Source organism: Myodes glareolus, chromosome 18, assembly GCF_982192425.1.
Source record: "Myodes glareolus chromosome 18, mMyoGla1.1, whole genome shotgun sequence".
NCBI lineage: Eukaryota > Metazoa > Chordata > Mammalia > Rodentia > Cricetidae > Myodes > Myodes glareolus.
In genome coordinates, this window is record NC_142043.1 from 45,650,250 (window position 1) to 45,670,025 (window position 19,776).

A 19,776-nucleotide genomic window follows, 5' to 3' on the forward strand; every position below is an offset into this window, starting at 1 on the left:
GAACGAATGAAGAGGAGGACAGACTGTCTGAGCTTGGAGGCAAGGCAGAAGAAGGTAGCCATCAAACTAGGACAAGGACAAAATCAGGTATCAGTAGGGATTCCAACCTATGGATAATAGGCATAGAAGAAGAATCGCATTCTAAAAGCAGAATAAACATTTTCAAAAGAATCAGAAGAGACAGTATCTCAGTGTTAAAAACAGAGTTAAAAACGGGAGGTATTTAGGATCCCAAATGCCCCAAGACCAAGAAAGAATCCCCTCTTATCATATTATAAATATAAACAACAACAACAACAAAAGCATACTGAAGTGGCAAGAGAGAAACACCAAGTCACATATAAAGGAAGGCCCAGTAGAATAGCAGTAGATCATTGACTGAAACTTTAAAAGCTAGAAAGTCCCAGAGATGAGAACTGCCAAACCAGACTTCTATACCCAGCAAAACTAACTGTTATCATGGAGGGGAAAATAAAACTTTCCCATGATAAAAAGTAGACTAACAAGCTGGGCATAGTGGTGGTGGCACATATCTTTAATCCAGCACTCTGGAGGAAGAGGCAAGTGGATCTCTGTGAGTGTGAGGCCAGCCTGGACTACAGAGTGAGTTCAATGACAGGTGGGTCTACACAGAGAAATCCCACCCCCCCCAAAAAAAAGAAAGAAAGAAAAAGAGAGAGAGAATTCTGAACATATATGCCCCAAACACAGATGTACCAAATTTCATAAATACCATTAAATATAAAGTTGCAGATCAGTCCTGAACAGTATCAGTGGGTGACTTCAGTACCCCATTCTCAACAAGAGAGAGGCCACCCAGAAAAAAAATCAACAAAGAGACATTCAAATTAAATTACATCATAGATCAAATGAACGGAATAGTCACCCATAGAACATTCCATCCAAATACTAAAGGGTTCACAGTATTCTCTGCAATCCATGGAACTTTCTTCAAAAATAGGTCATATATTAGGATAAAAGTAAATCTCCACAAACATAGGAAAATTGAAATAACATTGAATTCTGACCATAGCAGACTAAAGGTAGATAAAACAAAAGGAACAACAACAAACACAAGCTCATGGAGATGGAATGGCACACTACAGAATGGCGAATACTGAAGAAATGAAGAAATGCTGAAGAAATAAAGGAGATTTAAAACCTACCTAGGACGGGATGAACATACTAAATTCAATGTGCCACAAAGAAGGAAGTCATAAGAGAATTATTTATATCAATGAGTGACTACATAAAAAAATCAGAGAGATCTCAAATTGATATCTTAATGATGTACCTTAAGACCCTGGAAAAACAAGAACATACTAACACCACACCAGTAGCATGAGGGAAATAATTATGATATAGGCCAAAATCAATGTGATAGAAACAAAAATAAAGATCCAAAGAATCAATGAACCAAGATTTGGTTCTTTGAAATAATAAGAGATACAAACTCTTTGACAACTTAAGCAGAAAGTTGTGGGGGAATGGGGACCCTCTAATCTCACTGGGTCAGTAGAGCCACAGATAAAGGCCTGGGTAATAGATCTTCAAACGGCTAAATAAATAACACATCCAGAAAATTCAACTCCAGACATACCCGTCAAAGAACTGGGAGGTCAAGAATCTCCTTTAGTGCTCACAGGGGCTTCGTCCACTGTAAGGAGGCACTGGCAGACACCGTACAGACGGGCTAAAAACCACCTCGCTAAGAGAAAGAAGCCAACACACGAGACCACATTACAGGATTCTGTTTCTCTGACGCACCAAGACTATTCAAGTTCATTAGAAAGACAGAGGTAGAGGGGAGAGGAAAATGCAGGTGGAGAATTTCAGTTTAGGATGAAAAAGCTTTGGAAATGGTCCTGGTGCCTGTCACATGACAATACATTAATATGCTTAACACCATTCATGCACTATACCCTCAAAAATACTTAAAATAATATGCACCCCCCCTCAAAATTTAGGTTAAAAAAATCTGCTGGGTGGTGGTGGTGCACACCTTTAATCCCAGCACTCCGAGAGGCAGAGGCAGGTGGATCTCTGTGAATTCAAGGCCAGCCTGGTCTACAAGAGCTAGTTCCAGGACAGCTAGGGCTGTTACACTGAGAAACCGTGTCTCAAAGCACCAAAACCAAAACAACCATAAAGGAAATAGTCTATCAACAGTGCCACTAACAATGGCATAAGCACACATACAAAAAATCCTACTTGAAACTAAAAAATTTGTACAGTATTACTTGTGTCTGTTTAGAGAAGCTGGAATTTCAGTTATATTGGAACTGAGCCAGAGCCAAGTCTAAGCTTTGCTGATGTAAATGAATTTTCAGTAAAGTTCTCATGACCAGCACAACATACATTATTAAAACATATGTTTTTATATACATGTTCTCATGTACCACTATTATCATTGCACTTACAAAAAATAAGCAGACTTTTTTTTAAAGAGGAAACCCACCAGAGTTTAGCAGTTAATAGCCTATATTGCTTTTTACAGAGGCCTGAGTTCAGAGCCTGACACCTGTGTCACGTGACTCACAGCCTCCAGCTCCAGGGCATCCTCTGTGTGCCACAGGCTCCTGTGCTCACGTGCACATGCCCATACCACCACCATCACATGGACACATACAACTAAAAATAAATTTATAAAATCTTTTCCAAACCCTTTGCGTTTATCGTATCTTTAATGACCTCTTTTCTGTTTTGGGTAGCTAGAGAGGGAACTCAGGGCATTGCGCGCGCATGTGCACACACACAGACACACAGAGTTCCACAGTTTTGCTTTGCTATGATCTCATCAGTTATGTCACTGGCCCTCGCCCAGCCTTGGCTGGTCTCCAGCCCAACGTGATAAAGTCATTTAACCTCTGCGTGATTTCTTATGACTCAAATGGAAATGATATCAACCTTGCCTAGAATAGGCATGAATATCTGGAGGGTTGGAGGAAGGGAGGGGGCAGAGACAGAGAGACACAGAGAAACAGGAAGTCAGAGAGAGACGGGAAAGGAGAGGTAGGCGTGGAGAGGGGTCGAGACAGACAAGAGACTGATTGGTTTGGAATGTGTACATGCTTTAAACACTGGGTGGCATTATTACTGCTTTCTCTTTAAGTTCACACAACAATCGTGCACACTAGAAGCGCATTTTAACTACTACCCTTCCTGGACGTTAAGTCTTTAGATGAACATATTTCTTACCTAAAATGAGGATGTTCTTAGGTTTAATATTTTCTACAGGGCTTTCATGACACCTGAGAAAGCAGTCGAACGATTACTTAGTACACAACGGTGTCATTTTCCAGATTAGTGACTTTATAGGTATTTATTCACGTGACCAAGAGCAAACTACCCTGAAAGTGATGCCCAAACCCTGGGCTGCCGTGAGTAGTCTCAACACTTGGAATCTCAAACAGGCTTTCTGATAGTGGCCTGGACTTTGACCTACCTCAAAGGAAAAACCCATCACTACCAGAGCGGTATGTCCCCTAACAGTCCTGGGACCTCCTGTAGGCCTCAGGATCTTAGGACACAGCACTGCAGATTCAGAATCGGACTCATCTCTGAGAGGATATCCGGACCTTTCCAGATGGAAGGATCTCAGAGACAAGGAGGGACCCAGGCAGAAGCTAGACTGAAATCTGAACTCTCACCCAGGCACACTTAAGAGTTTAGGCCATGGCAACCTGTCCGTCGGCGAAGGTGACCCCAAGTCAGGCCGCCGGAGCCTTGCACACACCCTCCTGGGCCTCCACAGGACAGGTGGAGAGGAGGAAGTGACTCAGGGGTGTGGCTGTTATCTTTGGACAAGCTCTGCAGTCGAGAAGCCTGAGGAGCCCCAGGGTACAGCAGAATCCCCGGGCTCCCTTCCCCCATTCCCAGAGTGCAGCCATCCCCTCCAGCTCTTCGGGGTCCACTGGAAGTCCCCTCTTAGGCCAGCCTCATACAAACCCTCCCACGGTCTCACCTTTGTCCTCTCTAATCGCTCGGATCTGCTCCCGGCCTCCATGGCTGTGTTTAAAGTCCACCTCTGGGGAACACAGACTGACTGTTCCGATAAGGCCAGGCACGGGGCTGTGTGTGTGTTTCCCCAGGCTTCCTGGGACCCTGGCTGGGGTGGGGGGGACGAGAGCAGCGTCCTACTTGTGTGCAGGATGAAGCTGCCCTGCGGCTTCTTCCTCCTGTGGCTTGGCCTGGTGGGCAGCCTGGCTGAGAGTGATCCCAGCCTCAAGGGAGAGGAGTCTTTTTCGGACTGGGGCCTGCGGCACCTGCGGGGCAGCTTCGAGTCGGTCAACAGCTATGTTGATTCCTTCATGGAGTTGCTGGGAGGGAAGAATGGAATCTGTCAGTACCGGTGCCGATATGGTGAGTACCTGGGTGCCTTCTCTGGGGTAGGGGTGGGGAATAGGGGAGGGTGTTGGGTCATGGACAGCTCAGCAGGTCACGTCTGTCCTACACCAGGTAGGCCAGGTTACCAGACTGAGCAAATCAGGTGTAGTAACGTCAGAAATCCAAGCAGACAACAAATTCCTACACGGAGCCTGGGATGCCGTTTGGGACCCATACCTCCTGATCAATTATGCTTTATCTGAAACTCAAGCTCCGTTCAGCTGCCTGGGAGTCTTCGCCGAGGCCTTTATGGGTTTGCCGGGAACCTGGAGCTTAAGGGGAGGTAGTGAGCAGCATGGAAGCGAGGGCTTTGCGAGAGAGACCTCACGGGCTCTGAGATGCTCTCGGGAAGGAAATAGAACCGGAACCTGATGTTTGGAGATTCTGCCTGGGGGTCAAACAACTCCTCAGAATCCCAAAAGCTCCATAGAACTTTCTCGGCCCAGCCGCAGACCTCTGACTGGCAGAGTTTTGCCTAGACACTCCTAAGGGAGGGGTTGCTGCCCTGCCCCAGTCAGTAGCCTCAGGGCACTGCCGCTGCCCACCAGGTTCCCAAGCACCATCCCAAAGCCAGATACAGAGGCCGATTTGGGAACTGGAGTGGACACCCAGGTCTTCCTTGCCTCAGTTGCAAAGCCTTCTTGCACAGAAGCTTGGCCTGAGGCCTGTTTCCCCTTCGCCCCTAGGAAGAGGCCTGAGCCGAGCCCTGGCCCAGGCCTGGCAGCTCGCACAGTGGGTGTAAAACCTGTGCTTAATGTGGTGCTGGGAATTTTACCTCAGGCCTTGTTTGCCAAGCTCGTGGTCCACCACTGAGCTGCACCTGGGCCTGAAAACGCCCTTTAAAGCACACAGCACAGACCTCCTCCGATGGTTTAGTTTATGCAAATACCCCGCAGTAGGCCCCCAGGTGAAAAAAACGCCAAGTCTGCTTAGCCTGGGACAACAGGAGCTTTCCAGAGACACTCAGAACAGCTGGGGCCCACACACACGACCTACACCTCTGACCCTCATCTTTGTGGGGGAGGGAAATGGCTTCCTTATGTACTAAAAGTGGACAGCCAGGAGATAATGGTTAAGCCATTGTTCCCAGTAGACTTTACATCCCTGGGCACAGCAAAAAGGCCTGCAGAATGTCCTGGGATCAAGCCCTGGGCCCCACAACCTCGTACTTACCCAAAGTTAGGTGCATAAAGGCAGAAGCCAGTCACTGCAGTAAGCCTGATGAGGCAGCAAAGGGTTAATGCCTGCCGTCTGAATCAACACAGATGTTGTCAATAATACCCAAGGTTTAGCAAACATCTAACAGTAGGACTTCTTGTAAAACAGTGAGCCCAACCCTGCTGTCCCTTGTCTAGCAAAATGGGCATCCAAAGACTTCAGCAAATTTTGCTCAGACAGCCTCTGACTGGGCAGGGCCAGCCGACTCCCCATCTAATTGAGGCTCCTGGGGAGGCTGAGACAGGACAGACTCGCGTTCTGGGCTAGCCTGGCTATATAGTCAGACACCTGAGATCCCCTCTCAACCCACGTCCCCCACAAAGGATGCTTAAACGTCTATTTTTTTTCGAATGTTTAAATCGACAAAAACAATAGTGGACATCTGTGGAGAAAGCCCAATGCCTTGGTTCACTGTGGAAAGGTTCCACAGCTGATTGCCGTAGCCACTGCCTCCTCCCAACCTTCCTCTCGTTTGTCGTGAGAAGGTTAAAAGGCTGTTCATTCAAAGTGTTGAGATCGGGTCTCTTTGCTCACAGCCGTGGCAAGACACTTGCTAGAAATAATAAAGCGGGGGGGAGAGGGCTGATGTTGGCTCAAGGTTTCAGAGATCTCTGCTTATTTGGGGGACCGTAAGGCTGGGGAAGAAACAGTGGGCAGAGGGAGCTTGAAGTGGAGGCTGGTTCACCAGGTAATATTGGGAAACAGATAGCCAGACTGGGTGTAACTGGTCCTGGACAGTTACTTCTGACATGCACTGGCCCTCTCTCTTAGGGCTCCTCAGCTTCCCCACACAGTATTATCAGCCAGAAAACTGACTCAACACATGGAGGTAATGTGTGCACATGTGAATGGACTCGTATGTGTGTATGGAGGCCAGAGGAGGACATCTGTGTCTCCAGTCATCATGTGTCACCTTGTTCCCGGAGGCAGGGTCCCTCACTGACCATGGAGCTAGACTGGCGGTCAGGAAGCCCCAGCCGTCCTGTCTCTGTATTCTCACAGCCTTGGGGTTAGAGGTGCATGAGCTGCCATGCCCAGCTTTCTGCGCAGATGCTACCAATTTGACCTCAGATCCTGGCTCTGCGCACCAAGCATCAGGTGTACATTCTTACTTTAGCCAAGGCATCTTCCCAGTCCCCACGGAAAATTTTATTCCAAACCATAATAGAAGTGTACAACACATCATCCTTTGCTGTGGTCATCGGTACAGAGATTACTAAAGCTTAGTCCTTCATCAAGAACCAGCCTTTGATGAAGATCTCCTTTTCCTCAGTCCCCCCTCCTCTCAGCCTTTCTATTCCCGGGTTCTAAGAAACTGACTTTTCTTTCTTAGGTTCCACATTAGAGATCACAGAGTATGAGTTTTTCTGATTTATTCCACCCAGCGTAATGATTTCCAGTTCCACAAAGACAGGAGACAGGATTCCCACTAAGGTAGAGTAGCCCTCCATTGCGCATACACACTTCCTTATCTGCTCCCATGCTGACATGTATTGAGGTGGTTTCTGTGTCTTGTTCATTATGCCGCAATGAACACGAGAGCATAGACATCTTTCCGACATGCTCTCTCCAGTTCTATGGACAGGTACCAGAAGTGGGGTTGCTGGACTGTCTAGCAGTTCTCTTTTTAGTCTTTAGTTTTCTGAGGAGCCTCCATAGTGCTTTCCGGAATGGCTATACTCCTTGAGATTTGCATCAATGGGGTATGAGTTCCGTTTTGCTGCACACTCACCACTTTTGTCTATCGCTAAGAGCCATTCTAGCAAGCGTAAGGCGTTGGCTCCTGTGGTCTCTGCTTCTATTTCCCCATTAAATGGGAGAGGCATCTTTTCATGTCCACCCAGCACTTGTTTGTCTTCTTCAAACTTTTTCTTTTTTTTTTTAACTTTATGTGTATGGGTGTTTTGCTTGCATGTCTGTACATCACATGTGTGTCTGGTGCCTGTGGAGGCCAGAAGGGGATTTGAACCCAGGTTCTCTGCAAGAGCAGTCAGTGCTATTAACCACTGAGCTGTCTCTCCAGTACCTGTTTGCTTGTTTTGTTTTGAGAACCAGCTTTTGGCTATTTTAAAGTTAGGTTGAGTTTCTGTTATGGCTCCTTTCTGTATTTGGATGCTAGCTATCTTTGTTAGCTGCAGTTTGCACATCCATTCTCCCCGTCCCTCCATTGTCTCTGCTCTGCCATCACTCCTGTTGACGTTCAAAAGCTTTTCATTATAGCAAATCTCTACCTTTTTAAATAATTTGAGACAGTGACTTATGTAACCCAGGCTAGCTTCAGACTTTCTATGCAGCCAAGGATGACCTTAGACTTCTGATCCTCTTGCCTCCACCTCCTCCAATTATAGATTATATATATATATATATAGATAGATAGATAGATAGATATATATAGAGAGATTATAAACACACAGCAACAAGCCAGGTTTAGTCTGGACTGGGGCTCAAATCCAAGGAATCATGTTGGCGAACATTCTACCAACTGAACCCCATTCCTAGCTCTGTCGTCTATTAATTTTCTGGAGATGTTTTTATCTGTCTGAAATTTCATAGAAAAACTCCACACACTTGTGAGTTTACCTATTTTCCTAGCAAAGGACTTTCTTAGACCCTTCATGGGATTCTCAGGAATCTGTGAAAAGGGAAACACCCACAGACGTAGAAACCAGCAGACTGTCTCGGCGCTAGGGTGATGGGTCTCCCAGTTTACTGAAGGTTCCAGGATTTGGGGTTGTTGGTATTTAAACAGAGACAGGACTAGGTAGATCAAGCAAGGGAAGCAGGAAGCAACTTAATCGATTTTAGTCTCTGTGTTGATGGAATGGACACTGTTTTGCTGTCTCCAATCAGGGTGCTGCTCGTGTGGGCATCCCTGGAGGTTGCCGGGTGTCTGTGCATAGTGCTGTCCCCGGCACCTCAGGGGAAGCCTCACCCTCCACGGGAGATGCTCAGTCCCCTAATCTGTGATATACCTTCCACTGAATCTTTTTACTGACAAAAAATGAGAGAGAAGAAGCGTTGGCCAAGAGCGCAAGACACGTGGCTGGAAGCAGCGTTGCTGGGTGTTGAGGCTCACTCTGCGCTGAACCTCCCTCCTGATGCCTCTCAAGTGTTTTATGATGTTAACTTTGTTTAGAATGTCTGACTTTTTATGAGACCAAGTTTGTCAATCACTTTATGGCCTCCGACTTTTACATCTTGATTAGAAAAGCATCCTCAGTTCAAGATTGTAGCAATATTCTGTGATTTCTTTTCCCATGAAAACAGCCACAGCTAATGCATAATAAATGAGCATGGCTGTGCCCCGATAAAACTTCTTTATGGGCACTAAAATTTGAATTTCATATCATTTTCACATGTCATAAAATATTATTCTTGTTTTGACTCCTGCCTCCGATCATTAAAATAGATGAAGCCCATTTCTAGTCGGCAGGTTATGAAAGACTGGCAGTGTGTGGAGCCTCCGTTTGCCAAGAAGCTAAGAGTTTCAACTTTCACACCAGGAAAAAACATCTACGTGTCAACGTAGCATATTGCTGATACCTAGGCTCAGAGCATCCAACCAGAAGGGACAGCTCAAGGCTAGGGTGTGTTATCACCTAGATTCAACTGCCTAGATCCAACTGCCACTCCAGTCAAAACCTGAGACTCCACCTTCTCTCGGAAGCTGCTTCCTGCAATTCATACTCAGCCCTGCATCACCGGCACTGCAGGCAAGATGGCCATTCCCTTATCTTCCAAACTGATGTCCCGGCCATTCCGTTATCTTCCAAACTGATGCCATGTTTCTGTTCTGTGATTTCTTAAATGCAAAAGGACCATGGGTGACTTGGGAAACCTCTCCAGCACTCATTAAAAAGATGCCTTTGGGAACTGGAGAGGTGGTTCAGTGGTTAAGAGCGTTTGGTGTTCTTCCAGGGGACCAGGGTTCAATTCCCAGTACCCACAGGTTGGTTCACAGTTTGTAACTGGTCTCCAAGAACACCAGGTATACATACATAGACATACATAGACATATATGTAGGCAAAACATCCCCACATACAAAATAATAAGAAACAATTTAAAAAGAAAATTTAAAAAACACATTGTCTGTGAATTCAGGCATTAGTTCCTTTAAGTTTCCCTAATATCTAAGAAGGAACTTGTAAAAGAACAATCTGAAGAAAAGATAAAAGGCCCATGATCTTAGGAGCAACCACATTGAATTATACTGTGTGGTTCAATTGTTCACCCATGTGATATTATTGATATCAGACTCTGTCCCCCATTGTGATACCCACTCCTCCACCCTTTCTCATCCCCCCACATACTCACATATGCACATGCCCCTCCACATACCACATTTTCTCACTCATACACACACGCCCTCTCTCACACATACACACAACCCCCTCTCTCCTCTCTCTCTCTCTCACACACCCACACCCACACCCACAGACTACCCTCTCACTCATGCACACACACATATCACCCCCCACACACACATACTACTCTCTCTCTCTCTCTCTCTCTCTCTCTCTCTCTCTCACACACACACACACACACACACACACACACACACACACAGAGCAGGATGAGTGAGAAGGGAAATCTTCAGTTCTGAGGAGACCATGGGAAGATAATGGTGGACAAAGGCAGACACCGGGGATCCTGGACTTGGGCTTGAGAGCAGAAGGAAACTTGGGACCGAGCTCAGGAGTGTCTAGCGTTTGGAGGAGAGGTGACCTGCACTTGTGAGAACTGGGATGTTGGCCTGAACAGCTGCAAAAGGACTTGAGTTTCTTTTATTTCCACAAAAGTTGTGCCTGCTGTATAAATACTTTCTGAGAGCCTGAGGTTTGGTCTCGTGGTGTATTAGGGTTCCGAGCTGGGGAGGCGGTGCCATCCTTTAGTACTGTGGGCACCAGCACGAACACCTGGTTTTGCAGACCCACGTTCAGATCCCAGGACCTGGGTAAAGCATGGGGGGCAGAGGCACGCACCTTGGCCTGGTTCCTCTAATCTCACACTGCAGGGCAGAAACAGGCAAATCCAGGCACACTTCATACAGGAAAGGAGCACACTTCACCCAATACTTAACTGTGGCCCAAGGAGCCCCGAGCTGAACAGTAACCTTAAGAAGTTAACAAGCCCGGGACGCTGAGAGTCACAGCAGGAGTGTTTGTGGAGGGATGGAGCACAGACCGGGGACAGAACACACTCTGACAGGGCTCAAGGCCTGTTCAAGAACAGCCACCACCAAGAGTGATTAGTGGCGGATCTGTAGTTATACACTCAGGACACAGAACTGAGGGGGCAGGGGATGGCTCAGCAGTTGAGCCGCATTCTTAGACAGGGCCCACATCTGCCTGTATCTCTAGCTCCCAGGGTGCCCCAAAGTGCTGGTCTCCACAGACCTCAGCGTGCACACACATACACACACACACACGCACACACATAATTAAAACAAAATCAATGTTTTGAATTCTTCATTTTGTTTTAAAATTTTACATAATGAGTTTGTGAGTTATATGTATTTGAATGTAGGGCCTGTGGAGGACAGCAGAGGGTGCTGGATCCCTGGAGTTAGAGTTCTAGATTGTTGTAAGTCATGTGATTTGGGTGCTAGGAACCAAACCTGGGCCCTCTGCAAGAGAAGCCTGTGCTATTTACTGCTGAGCGTCTTTCTTACCCTAAGATAAATCTTTTTGTTTGAAATAATTCTTACTGAAAAGATTACATTCCATATCAATAATCAATCATGGGAAAAATGTCAATCAGCATTTAAAATATGAGAGTCAGGCAACTGTGGTGGCTCATGCCTGTGGATCCAGCAGCCAGGAAGCTAAGGCAAAAGGATTCTGGGTTCAAGCCCACCCTGGGCTATACATAGTGAGACCCTGACTCAAAAAAACAAACCCCCAAACCAAAGTCCAAACACAAAACCAAAACAAACTGAGAATCAGCACCCCAAGGACTAGAAATATAATATTTCAAATTATTGAATAAAGAGAAAAAGTAGTTTTACGAACAAAACCTAATAAAAAGTGAATGCTCGAATCTGAAGGAAGAAATCAATAGAATTCATTGAACAATATCACTTTTGAAAGAAAAACTGCAGTGGGTCAATTAAACAGATTAGTCCATGTAAAAATAATTAGTGAATGGAACAATCTAACTCAGTATTTTAAAGTAGACTCAGAAATTATATTTGATAAGGCATGCCAGAACTCAGGAGAGAGAAAAGGAAATTTAAATGTGAAAGGGAGATTAATATGTGTGAAGATATAGGAAGGATGGAAAGGAAACACAAGCCCCAAGAGGAAAAGAGGAAGCTAAACAGGCAGAGAAAGAATGCGTACAGCAACTGCAAGTTACCCAGAAATGAGCAGAGCCCACGTCTTCTGATGCAGAAGCAGGAGAGTGAGAGACTTCCCCCTCCCCTCTATGTTCCCTGTAGTTAAGGACAGGGATGTGGGGAGGTTAGAACCTTTCATCCTATGCATTGCTGCTTAGGATGAAGGATGGTACAGCTGTTAGCGAAACAGTGTGTATGGGGGAACCCTCAAAATTGAAACACAGGGTCATCACATGACCCAGAAATTCTCCTCCTCCGATACTGAGCATCTCATCTCTGCCATAAACGCCCTGGAGAAGCCATTCAAATCGGGAACAGTCGGGGGTCAATGTCACGTGATGACTGCCTTCCTGCCCCATAATCTAATTGAACCAGCTTCTTTAGTACATTTGCAAGACCATAAAATGATTCTTACAATTCTTAAGCCCCATAAACAAGACAAAGCATCCAGAACATCAGTTGTTTGCTTTGCTCTGCCTGCACCTACCGAGGCTCCCTAAGCTTCCTTCAGTACAAAGTTCATCTCTTTGATGACAGCTGATTCTGAGTCTGTCAGTGTGTGACCTGTGCTCTGAATTGTGGTGAGATAGTTCTGGAGTGATGTAGGATTCCCTTCTGTATGCTGTGAATATGTTTTATTACCATGGATTAATAAAGAAGCCGCTTTGGGCCAATGGCTTAGTAGAGCAAAGTCAGTCGGGAAATATGAACAGAGATTATAGAGAGAGAGTAGGCAGAGTCAGAGAAGAAGATGCGAGCCACCAGCCAGAACCTTGCAGTAAACCACGAGCCTCGTGGTAAAATATAAAATAATAGAAGTGGGTTAATTTAAGACGTAAGAGCTACCTAGAAATATGCTTAAGCTATTGGCCAAACAGTATTGCAATTAATATAGTTTCGGTGTAATTATTTCGGGTCTGTCTGGGTGGCCGGAAAACAAACAATCAACCTCTGTCAACACTGGAGGGGATCGTTCAGTTTGTACAATGGTAAAGTGATTCTTTTGGTGACTTCCTCCTCACTACTAATTTAATGTGATTATCTTATGGGGACAGTGACGTCTAAAGGAACAATGGAATGTGCTTTTAGGACGTTTTTATTCGATGAATGAATGTCAAATGTCTGACTTCTACTTTTCTCCTTTCTTCCTTCTAGGAAAGGCGCCAATGCCCAGACCTGGCTATAAACCCCAGGAGCCCAATGGCTGCGGTTCCTATTTCCTGGGTATCAAGGTACCAGGAAGTGTATGTACCACTAATCTTCCCTTCTTGATTGATGTGGTTTTGAGGAAGAACAACCCAGGAGCTATAATCACTGGTGGAAGCGATCATTTGTGGAGTCTATTCGAACAGTGTGATTTGTTCTTTTAAACTAGACTGGGGGAAGGAGAGACTTTTCAAGGCAGACACTTGAGTTCTTTTTCTCAAAGACTGCTGTCCCTCAGCTAAGCTTCTGGTGTTTGCAAACTTCAAATTCACCTCTACAAGCATTGGCTATGATTTATGGCATCAAGACACAATTTAAAGGTGACTGGATGCTGCTGACTTATTTAAACTAGTAATTCATTCCAGCAGTGGACTAGAGTGGCTGGTACTGACCTGAAAGAGCTGATAACTATACTGGCTGACTTCTGAAAGCAGACTTCCTGTTGAAAGTGTCAAAGCAACAAGGTTTGGGGTCTGACACACCCACTGTTGGCTGAGATTTGTTAGTACACTGCTGTCCCTTCCTCAAACTGCCAGCTTCTCCTAGAAGCAAGCAATGACTTGGTCTCCTTGAAGGATTCTTGAAAGGGTCTGCCTGGGTTTTGTAGTGTGCTTGCCCTGCACGCATGAAGCCCTAGGTAGTGCCACATAAACTAGGTGAGGTGGCACGTGCTTGTAATTCCAGCTCTCCAGAGGCTGAAACAGGAGTATCAGAACTCCAAGGTCATTTTGACTACACGGTGAATTTGGGGCCAGCCTGGGCTACATGAGACTCTGTCTCAAAAGTTGGGGGTTAGGTTGGGTGATAGCTGAGTCAGCAAAGTGTGTGTCTTGCAACCAAGAGAACCTGAGTTTGGTCCCCAGAACCCACATTAGAAAGCCTGGTCATGGTGGTACTTGCTTGTAATGTCAGCATTGTGGGGTGAAGACAATCAGGTGCCCAGGGCTCTCTAGTCAGCAAACTAATCTATTTGGAAAGTTCCAGGCCAAAGACGGACCCTGACTTAAAACAAACAAAGAACAAGTGACTTGGCACCTGGGAAATAATAGCTGAGGCTGTCCTCTGTCATCCTTCAAAAGTTCACATGGGTGCACACACTCTCACACACAAGTGCACCTGAACATACATGACCTTAAAGTTCTGCCTCATGCCTCATGAATTCTGGAATTTGAGTTGCCAGCCCTGGTGTATACAGTCCTAGGGATAAAACTTAAGGCATGATGTACGCCAGGCAAGAACTCTCCCAGATGAGCCACATTCCAAGCCCATGCACCCTCATTTCCCATAATGCTCTAAGTCTTTCTCCCACTGTTGCTATGGTCGCTGTGTCCCAGCTCTAAGTGATGCTCTCCTGTCTTATGCCGCAATCTCTATAGCTATTTATAAGATGCTTAGTGCAAGCAATGCACTGACGTCATTCCTCTTGTGGTTGAGAACTCAGTGTCCTGCACCCTGTTTTTCTCCCCAACTCAGATACAACCTTAAGACAGTGCTGGAGAGGGCAGGCCCCTAGAAAGGCCAGCCATGTTCCACTTACTTGAGGCTGAACTGTTTTAGAGTAGTCATGGAATCTTTTTCTTCAACAGACTCTAGCCCAAAATGTAAAGCTTTCAGCAAAATGTGAATCTCCCGGGGCTCTGCCATCTCGATTGCCCCTCTGTTTTCTGTTTTCATCACCATATCTGGGTGTGGATTTGAATATAACTAATCTCACAAAAGGAAAGATAAGAAAAAATTGACTGGAATCACGTATGAAGCCAATACCAACATTAAAATCCTATGACTCGGAGCTAATTTTTCTGAGCCCTTGGTGTGTCTGAATGGATCTAGTTTGTGGCACACACTGGAAAAGGGGTTAGTTCATAGTGAGGTGGACAGGGTTGCCTCAGGTCCTTGGTCTAAACGTGGCACTCTCCTGTTTCGCTTTTCCAGATGGACTTGGGCATTCCAGCCATGACCAAGTGCTGCAACCAGCTGGATGTCTGCTATGACACCTGCGGTGCCAACAAGTACCGCTGCGATGCAAAATTCCGATGGTGTCTCCACTCCATCTGCTCTGACCTCAAGCGGAGCCTCGGCTTTGTCTCCAACGTGGAAGGTAGGTCTCTTAAGGACACTTTCTGGTGACTTTTTCAGGGAGTTTCGCTCCTGTCTTCACACAGGGAGCTAGGGCCCCTTTTACTTGGGTGAGGTGGTCAGAGCGTGCAGCAGAAGAGACTTGGTGCCCCTTCACGGAAGTTCCTGCTGTCTATGCACCACTGGCATCCTTCCTGCTGGGAGAGGCCACAGAACAAAAACTTTTCCTTTAAGACTGGAGGAAGAGCTTCCATGTGCCTGCTAAATGACTTTCCACTCGGTAGACCACATGGTTTGGCTGATGCTCCCCACCCCCCACCCCCCACTACCCCGTTCAAAGTTTGCTCTTAGTTTAGTCTGGGTAGGAACTTTAAATTTCCTCTTCTGTGTATGCACAGTTTTCTGTGTGCTTCCAGAAAACTGTGCTTAAACACTGCCTAACTACTGAGCTTCTAGCTCCAAGTCTGTAATTCCTTTTTTCGTAATTTGCCATCCAAACAGTTTCAATCTCTCTACTTCTGAGGCCAGATCACACTAGCCTGGTATTAATGTTCAAAGCTTCCATATGGAAAGGTTGAAAACCAGAGATACCGACTGTGGGAACAATCTTGGAGGCGTTCGTAGAACACTATCTCGAATATGAGAATATGGGTAGTGAGCTGGGCCTGGGAAAGGGAGGCCGCTCTCTCCTGTGTCCACACAGGGTAGGAAAGAACTGTTGCTGATGTAGGCTCAGGTCAGGGAACTGCTGCAGGCCAACGTCCTATTGATTTTTCCTTCCTAAGTATCTTACTGCTCTCCCACTGGCCAGGGCACTGTAAGTCTTGTGTTTATGTCCCAGCCAAGTGGGGGCCATCCACTGGAAGCAACTACCTTGTAAGATCACCTAACTCTGATCGCTTCTGCCCATAGTTGAAGCCGCTTGATATTTTCTTCCCTATCGATTAACTAAAAGTGTGGCTTGTCCAGCTCTCCTAGATCAGCGCTAGGCTGCCCCCTTAGCATCATCACAGATGCCCAGACCTCCCTTTGGACCCCTGCACTGACATCCACCTGGGTTGAAGGCCCAGGCTTTCCACCCTTGACTTCCTTCTGCATGTAACAGTCTGAGTGATGTAATTTACATATGAGTTAACTCATTTAAATACCAGATGAATAGAGTCACACAATCAACCCCTATTCATCATCTCTCAAAGAAATCTCATAAACCATTTCCCTTGAGCTCCCCCTGCTCAGCCGAAGGCAACCAGGAATCTAATTTCTACCTCTATTGATTTTCCAATTTTTATATAATGGAATCAGAATACATGGGTTTCTGTGAACTATTTCTTTCACTTATCTGTGCTGTAGGACAGTGGTTCTCAATCTTCCTGATGCTGCGACTCTTTCATACAGTTCCTCGCGTTGTGGGTACCCCAAGCCAAAAAATCATTTTCATTGTTACTTCATAACTGTAATTTTTCTACTGTGATGAACCACACTGTAAATATCTGTATCTTAGACAAACCCTATGAAGGAGTAATTTGACTCCCAAAGGGGTCAAGACCCACAGGTTGAGAACTACTGCTGTAGACCGCATCCGAAGGTCATTCCTCTTTATCGCCAAGTAATAGTTCATTGTATGCCTTTCCACACCGTCTTTATCTGTCCATCAATTGACATTTGGGTTGGTTTTGGAATTAATACTGCTACCATGAACATAGACATGCGAATATCTGCAGGCACCATGTTTTAATTCTTTTGCATATATGTATGCACAAACATATATATGAGGGATTGATGGAATATAGGGTTAGTATAGGCTGAACTGTTGGATAACCTGGAAAATTGTCCTCTTAAACAGCTGCACCACTTTATGTTCCCCCGAAGTCCCAGGTTCTTCATGCCTTTGTCAGTGTTCATTCCCATTTCGTTACAGGCCCCTGAGTGTCTCCCTAGTCACTGATGACGTTGAACAAGGCGCTGATGCGCTGTGTCTGTCGAGGCCCATTGCCCTCTTCGTATTTGCTTTTGACACGAGTGGGGGGAGCCCCTTGTTTCATCCTCTGTCAGATCTATGGTTTACAAGTATTCACCGCCCCCCTCCCCTGCTCCACTTTGAGACGGGGTCTCCATGTCAAACTCCATGACATCAGCATGATGTCAAACTTGCGGATCCTCCTGCCTCAGCCTCCTTGGTCTGGAGTTAGAGGTGGGGCACCACCACCACAGCAGCTTCTACTTAGTTAATTTTTTTTGAGGCCCAGAAAACTTAAATTTTGAGTAAGTTCAAGTCATTAATTTTCATCAATTAGTGTTTTTGCTGTTACAGGTGGTAATAAGACTTTACCTGCCCAAGGTCAAAAATACCTAGTGATCTTTTCTTCTAAGCGTTTTATCGTCTTAGCTCTTGGTTTAGGTTTGTGATCCATTTTGAGGATTATTTGTAGATGGTTTAAGAGTAGGGTCCACCGTCATTGTGTGGATGCCCAGGTAATTTAGCACTGGTGTTGGGAATACCACTTTTCCCCACATTAACCCGTAAAGTGTGGTCAATGGTCTCTCGACCTTCGACCCTATTTTATTCCTGCCTGCGCCAGCAGGCTGAGTGCCTAGCTCTATAGTATCGCGGTGAATTTGAACTTGAGATGTGTTCATGACCCTTGCTGTTTGTCCAGGTCTCTCTGGACACTCTAGATTTCTGTCAGTTCTGTGGAATTTTAGGATCCACTTTTTAATTTCTGCAAGAATGACAGTTGTGATTCTCAGAGCTTTGGTTGTATCTGTGGATAAATTCCAGTATTGCCACTTTTATAAAATTATACTGTTTAGTACAAAAATAAGAATATAAATGTCTTTCTATTTGCTTCTCTCTCCATCATTTCTTTCCATGGTGTTACCATTTCCATAGCATGGGTCTTGCACCTTTTTTTTCTTCCTTTGTGATTTTACAGCTTTCTTAATTTTCTTTTTAAAATTTTAATTTGTTTTATTTAGTTTATTTTTATTTTATGAGCATTGGTGTTTTGCCTGCATGTGTGTCTGTATGAGGGTGTCAGATCTTGGAGTTGCAGACAGTTGTGACCTGCCATGTGGGTGCTGGGAACTGAACCTGGGTCCTCTGGAAGAGCAGCCAGTGCGCTTAACCACTGAGCCATCTCTCTAATCCTACCCAAGCCTTCTTATGTGGGCTCCAAGAAACAAACCTAGGCCATGTCAGGCAAAGGCTTTTACCCATTGGGCCCTTTCTCCTGCCCTTTTAATGCTTGACAGGTGATTTACGGTGCTGTACAGAAAGACCATTGATCGGCTTCTGTCTATTGCATATTCTGTGATTTGGCTGAATTGCTTAGCTCTGGTAGAATTTCAGAGCATCCCTGATAAGATGCCGCCGCCGCCAGCATATTCTTTCCCGCTGTAACTTGGATGACTTTCTGGCTAGAACTTGAAATACCCCACGGCAGCGTTAAGAGTGCATATCCTTGTGTCTTTTCCCTGTCCTGCAAGGAAGAGGCACCAGTTTCAGCTCTGAGCCTGAGACTGGCCCTGCAGCTGTCTAGGTGACCCCTGTCGTGGGTGGAAGTCCTCTTCCTGGGTTGTTGAGTTCTTTCTAGAGTCTTTCTGCAGAATGTGGTGTGTGGCTTTTATTCTCTTGGTAGGTGCTATGGTATACTGATTTTGGTGTGTTAAAGGAGTTTGCATTCTTAGGACAAACCCGTGTGGGCATGGTGTGAGTCCTCTTATGTGTTTCTGAGTCTAGTTGATTGGTATCTATTGAAGACTTTGCATTTAGTCATGAGAGATGCTAATCCTTGGTTTGTTATTCCTTTGGTTTCTCTGTCTGATTTTTGTTATCAACATCATACTCATAAGTGAAATACATAATTCTAATTTCTGGAAGTGTTTAGAAGGGATTTCTACTAGTTCTTTAAATATCTAGCTTTTCAGAAAGCGCTTCTCTTAAAGGTTTGCTGGTCCTCTCAATTCTGCTCTCTGTCTCTGCCGTCCTCTGGGGATCTCCTGGGAAATACGCGGCCTCGCACGCTACAGGGTGGCCTCTGCTGACCCTGCTGTCTCTATTCGTCTTTTTCAAGCAGCCTGTGATTCTCTGGCTGACACCGTGTTCAACACCGTGTGGACCCTGGGCTGCCGACCCTTTATGAACAGTCAGCGGGCAGCTTGTATCTGTGCGGAGGAGGAGAAAGAAGAGCTATGAAGACGAGATTCTTCCAGGCTCTGAGTGACTCCCCCACTTCGTTTCTGAGACGCTCTTTCTACCTTTGGAGACTGCGAGTTGGAGAAGGGAGCCGGCACGCCTTGTCCTTTGAGGAAAGTTAAGGAAAAGAGATGCAGAGGCTGAAGACTGTCCACTCCAACACTGGTCTCCCAGACAAGACACGCGTGCCTGGAAATTCAGTTCTTAGAACAGCAAGCAGATCCCGTCATTCACAAATGAAATCTGGGCAAGCCCAAACATTTGGGAGACAAGGACTTTCCTCTGGCCCCTGTTTCGGTTGCCAGTCAGCACCTCACATTTAATAAAGTGCACTTTTTAGAAAACTTGAAGAGAAAT

General features: G+C 45.7%; 1 protein-coding gene and 1 long non-coding RNA gene across 4 annotated transcripts in view; one reads left to right on the forward strand and one right to left on the reverse strand.

The window, feature by feature from the left end:
* Nucleotides 1-4,103, reverse strand: part of LOC125411542 (uncharacterized) — a 33,837-nt gene extending 29,734 nt beyond the window's left edge. Inside the window, exon 1 of the long non-coding RNA XR_007235353.2 lies at nt 3,965-4,103. This is a non-coding gene — a long non-coding RNA (uncharacterized LOC125411542). The remainder of the gene's footprint in view (nt 1-3,964) is intronic.
* Nucleotides 4,005-19,763, forward strand: Pla2g12b (phospholipase A2 group XIIB). 3 transcript variants are annotated; one of them, XM_048451746.3, is made up of 4 exons: nt 4,005-4,362; nt 13,098-13,186; nt 15,081-15,246; nt 19,298-19,763. In XM_048451746.3, exons 1-4 carry the CDS (start codon nt 4,005-4,007, stop codon nt 19,417-19,419), a joined length of 735 nt encoding a protein of 244 aa, XP_048307703.3. In that variant the 3' UTR covers nt 19,420-19,763. The 3 variants fall into 3 exon arrangements, with proteins under 3 accessions (XP_048307703.3, XP_048307704.3, XP_048307705.3); XM_048451747.3 differs by having other exon boundaries at nt 19,301-19,763; XM_048451748.3 differs by having other exon boundaries at nt 13,098-13,174.
* The last annotated feature ends 13 nt before the right edge of the window (nt 19,764-19,776 follow it).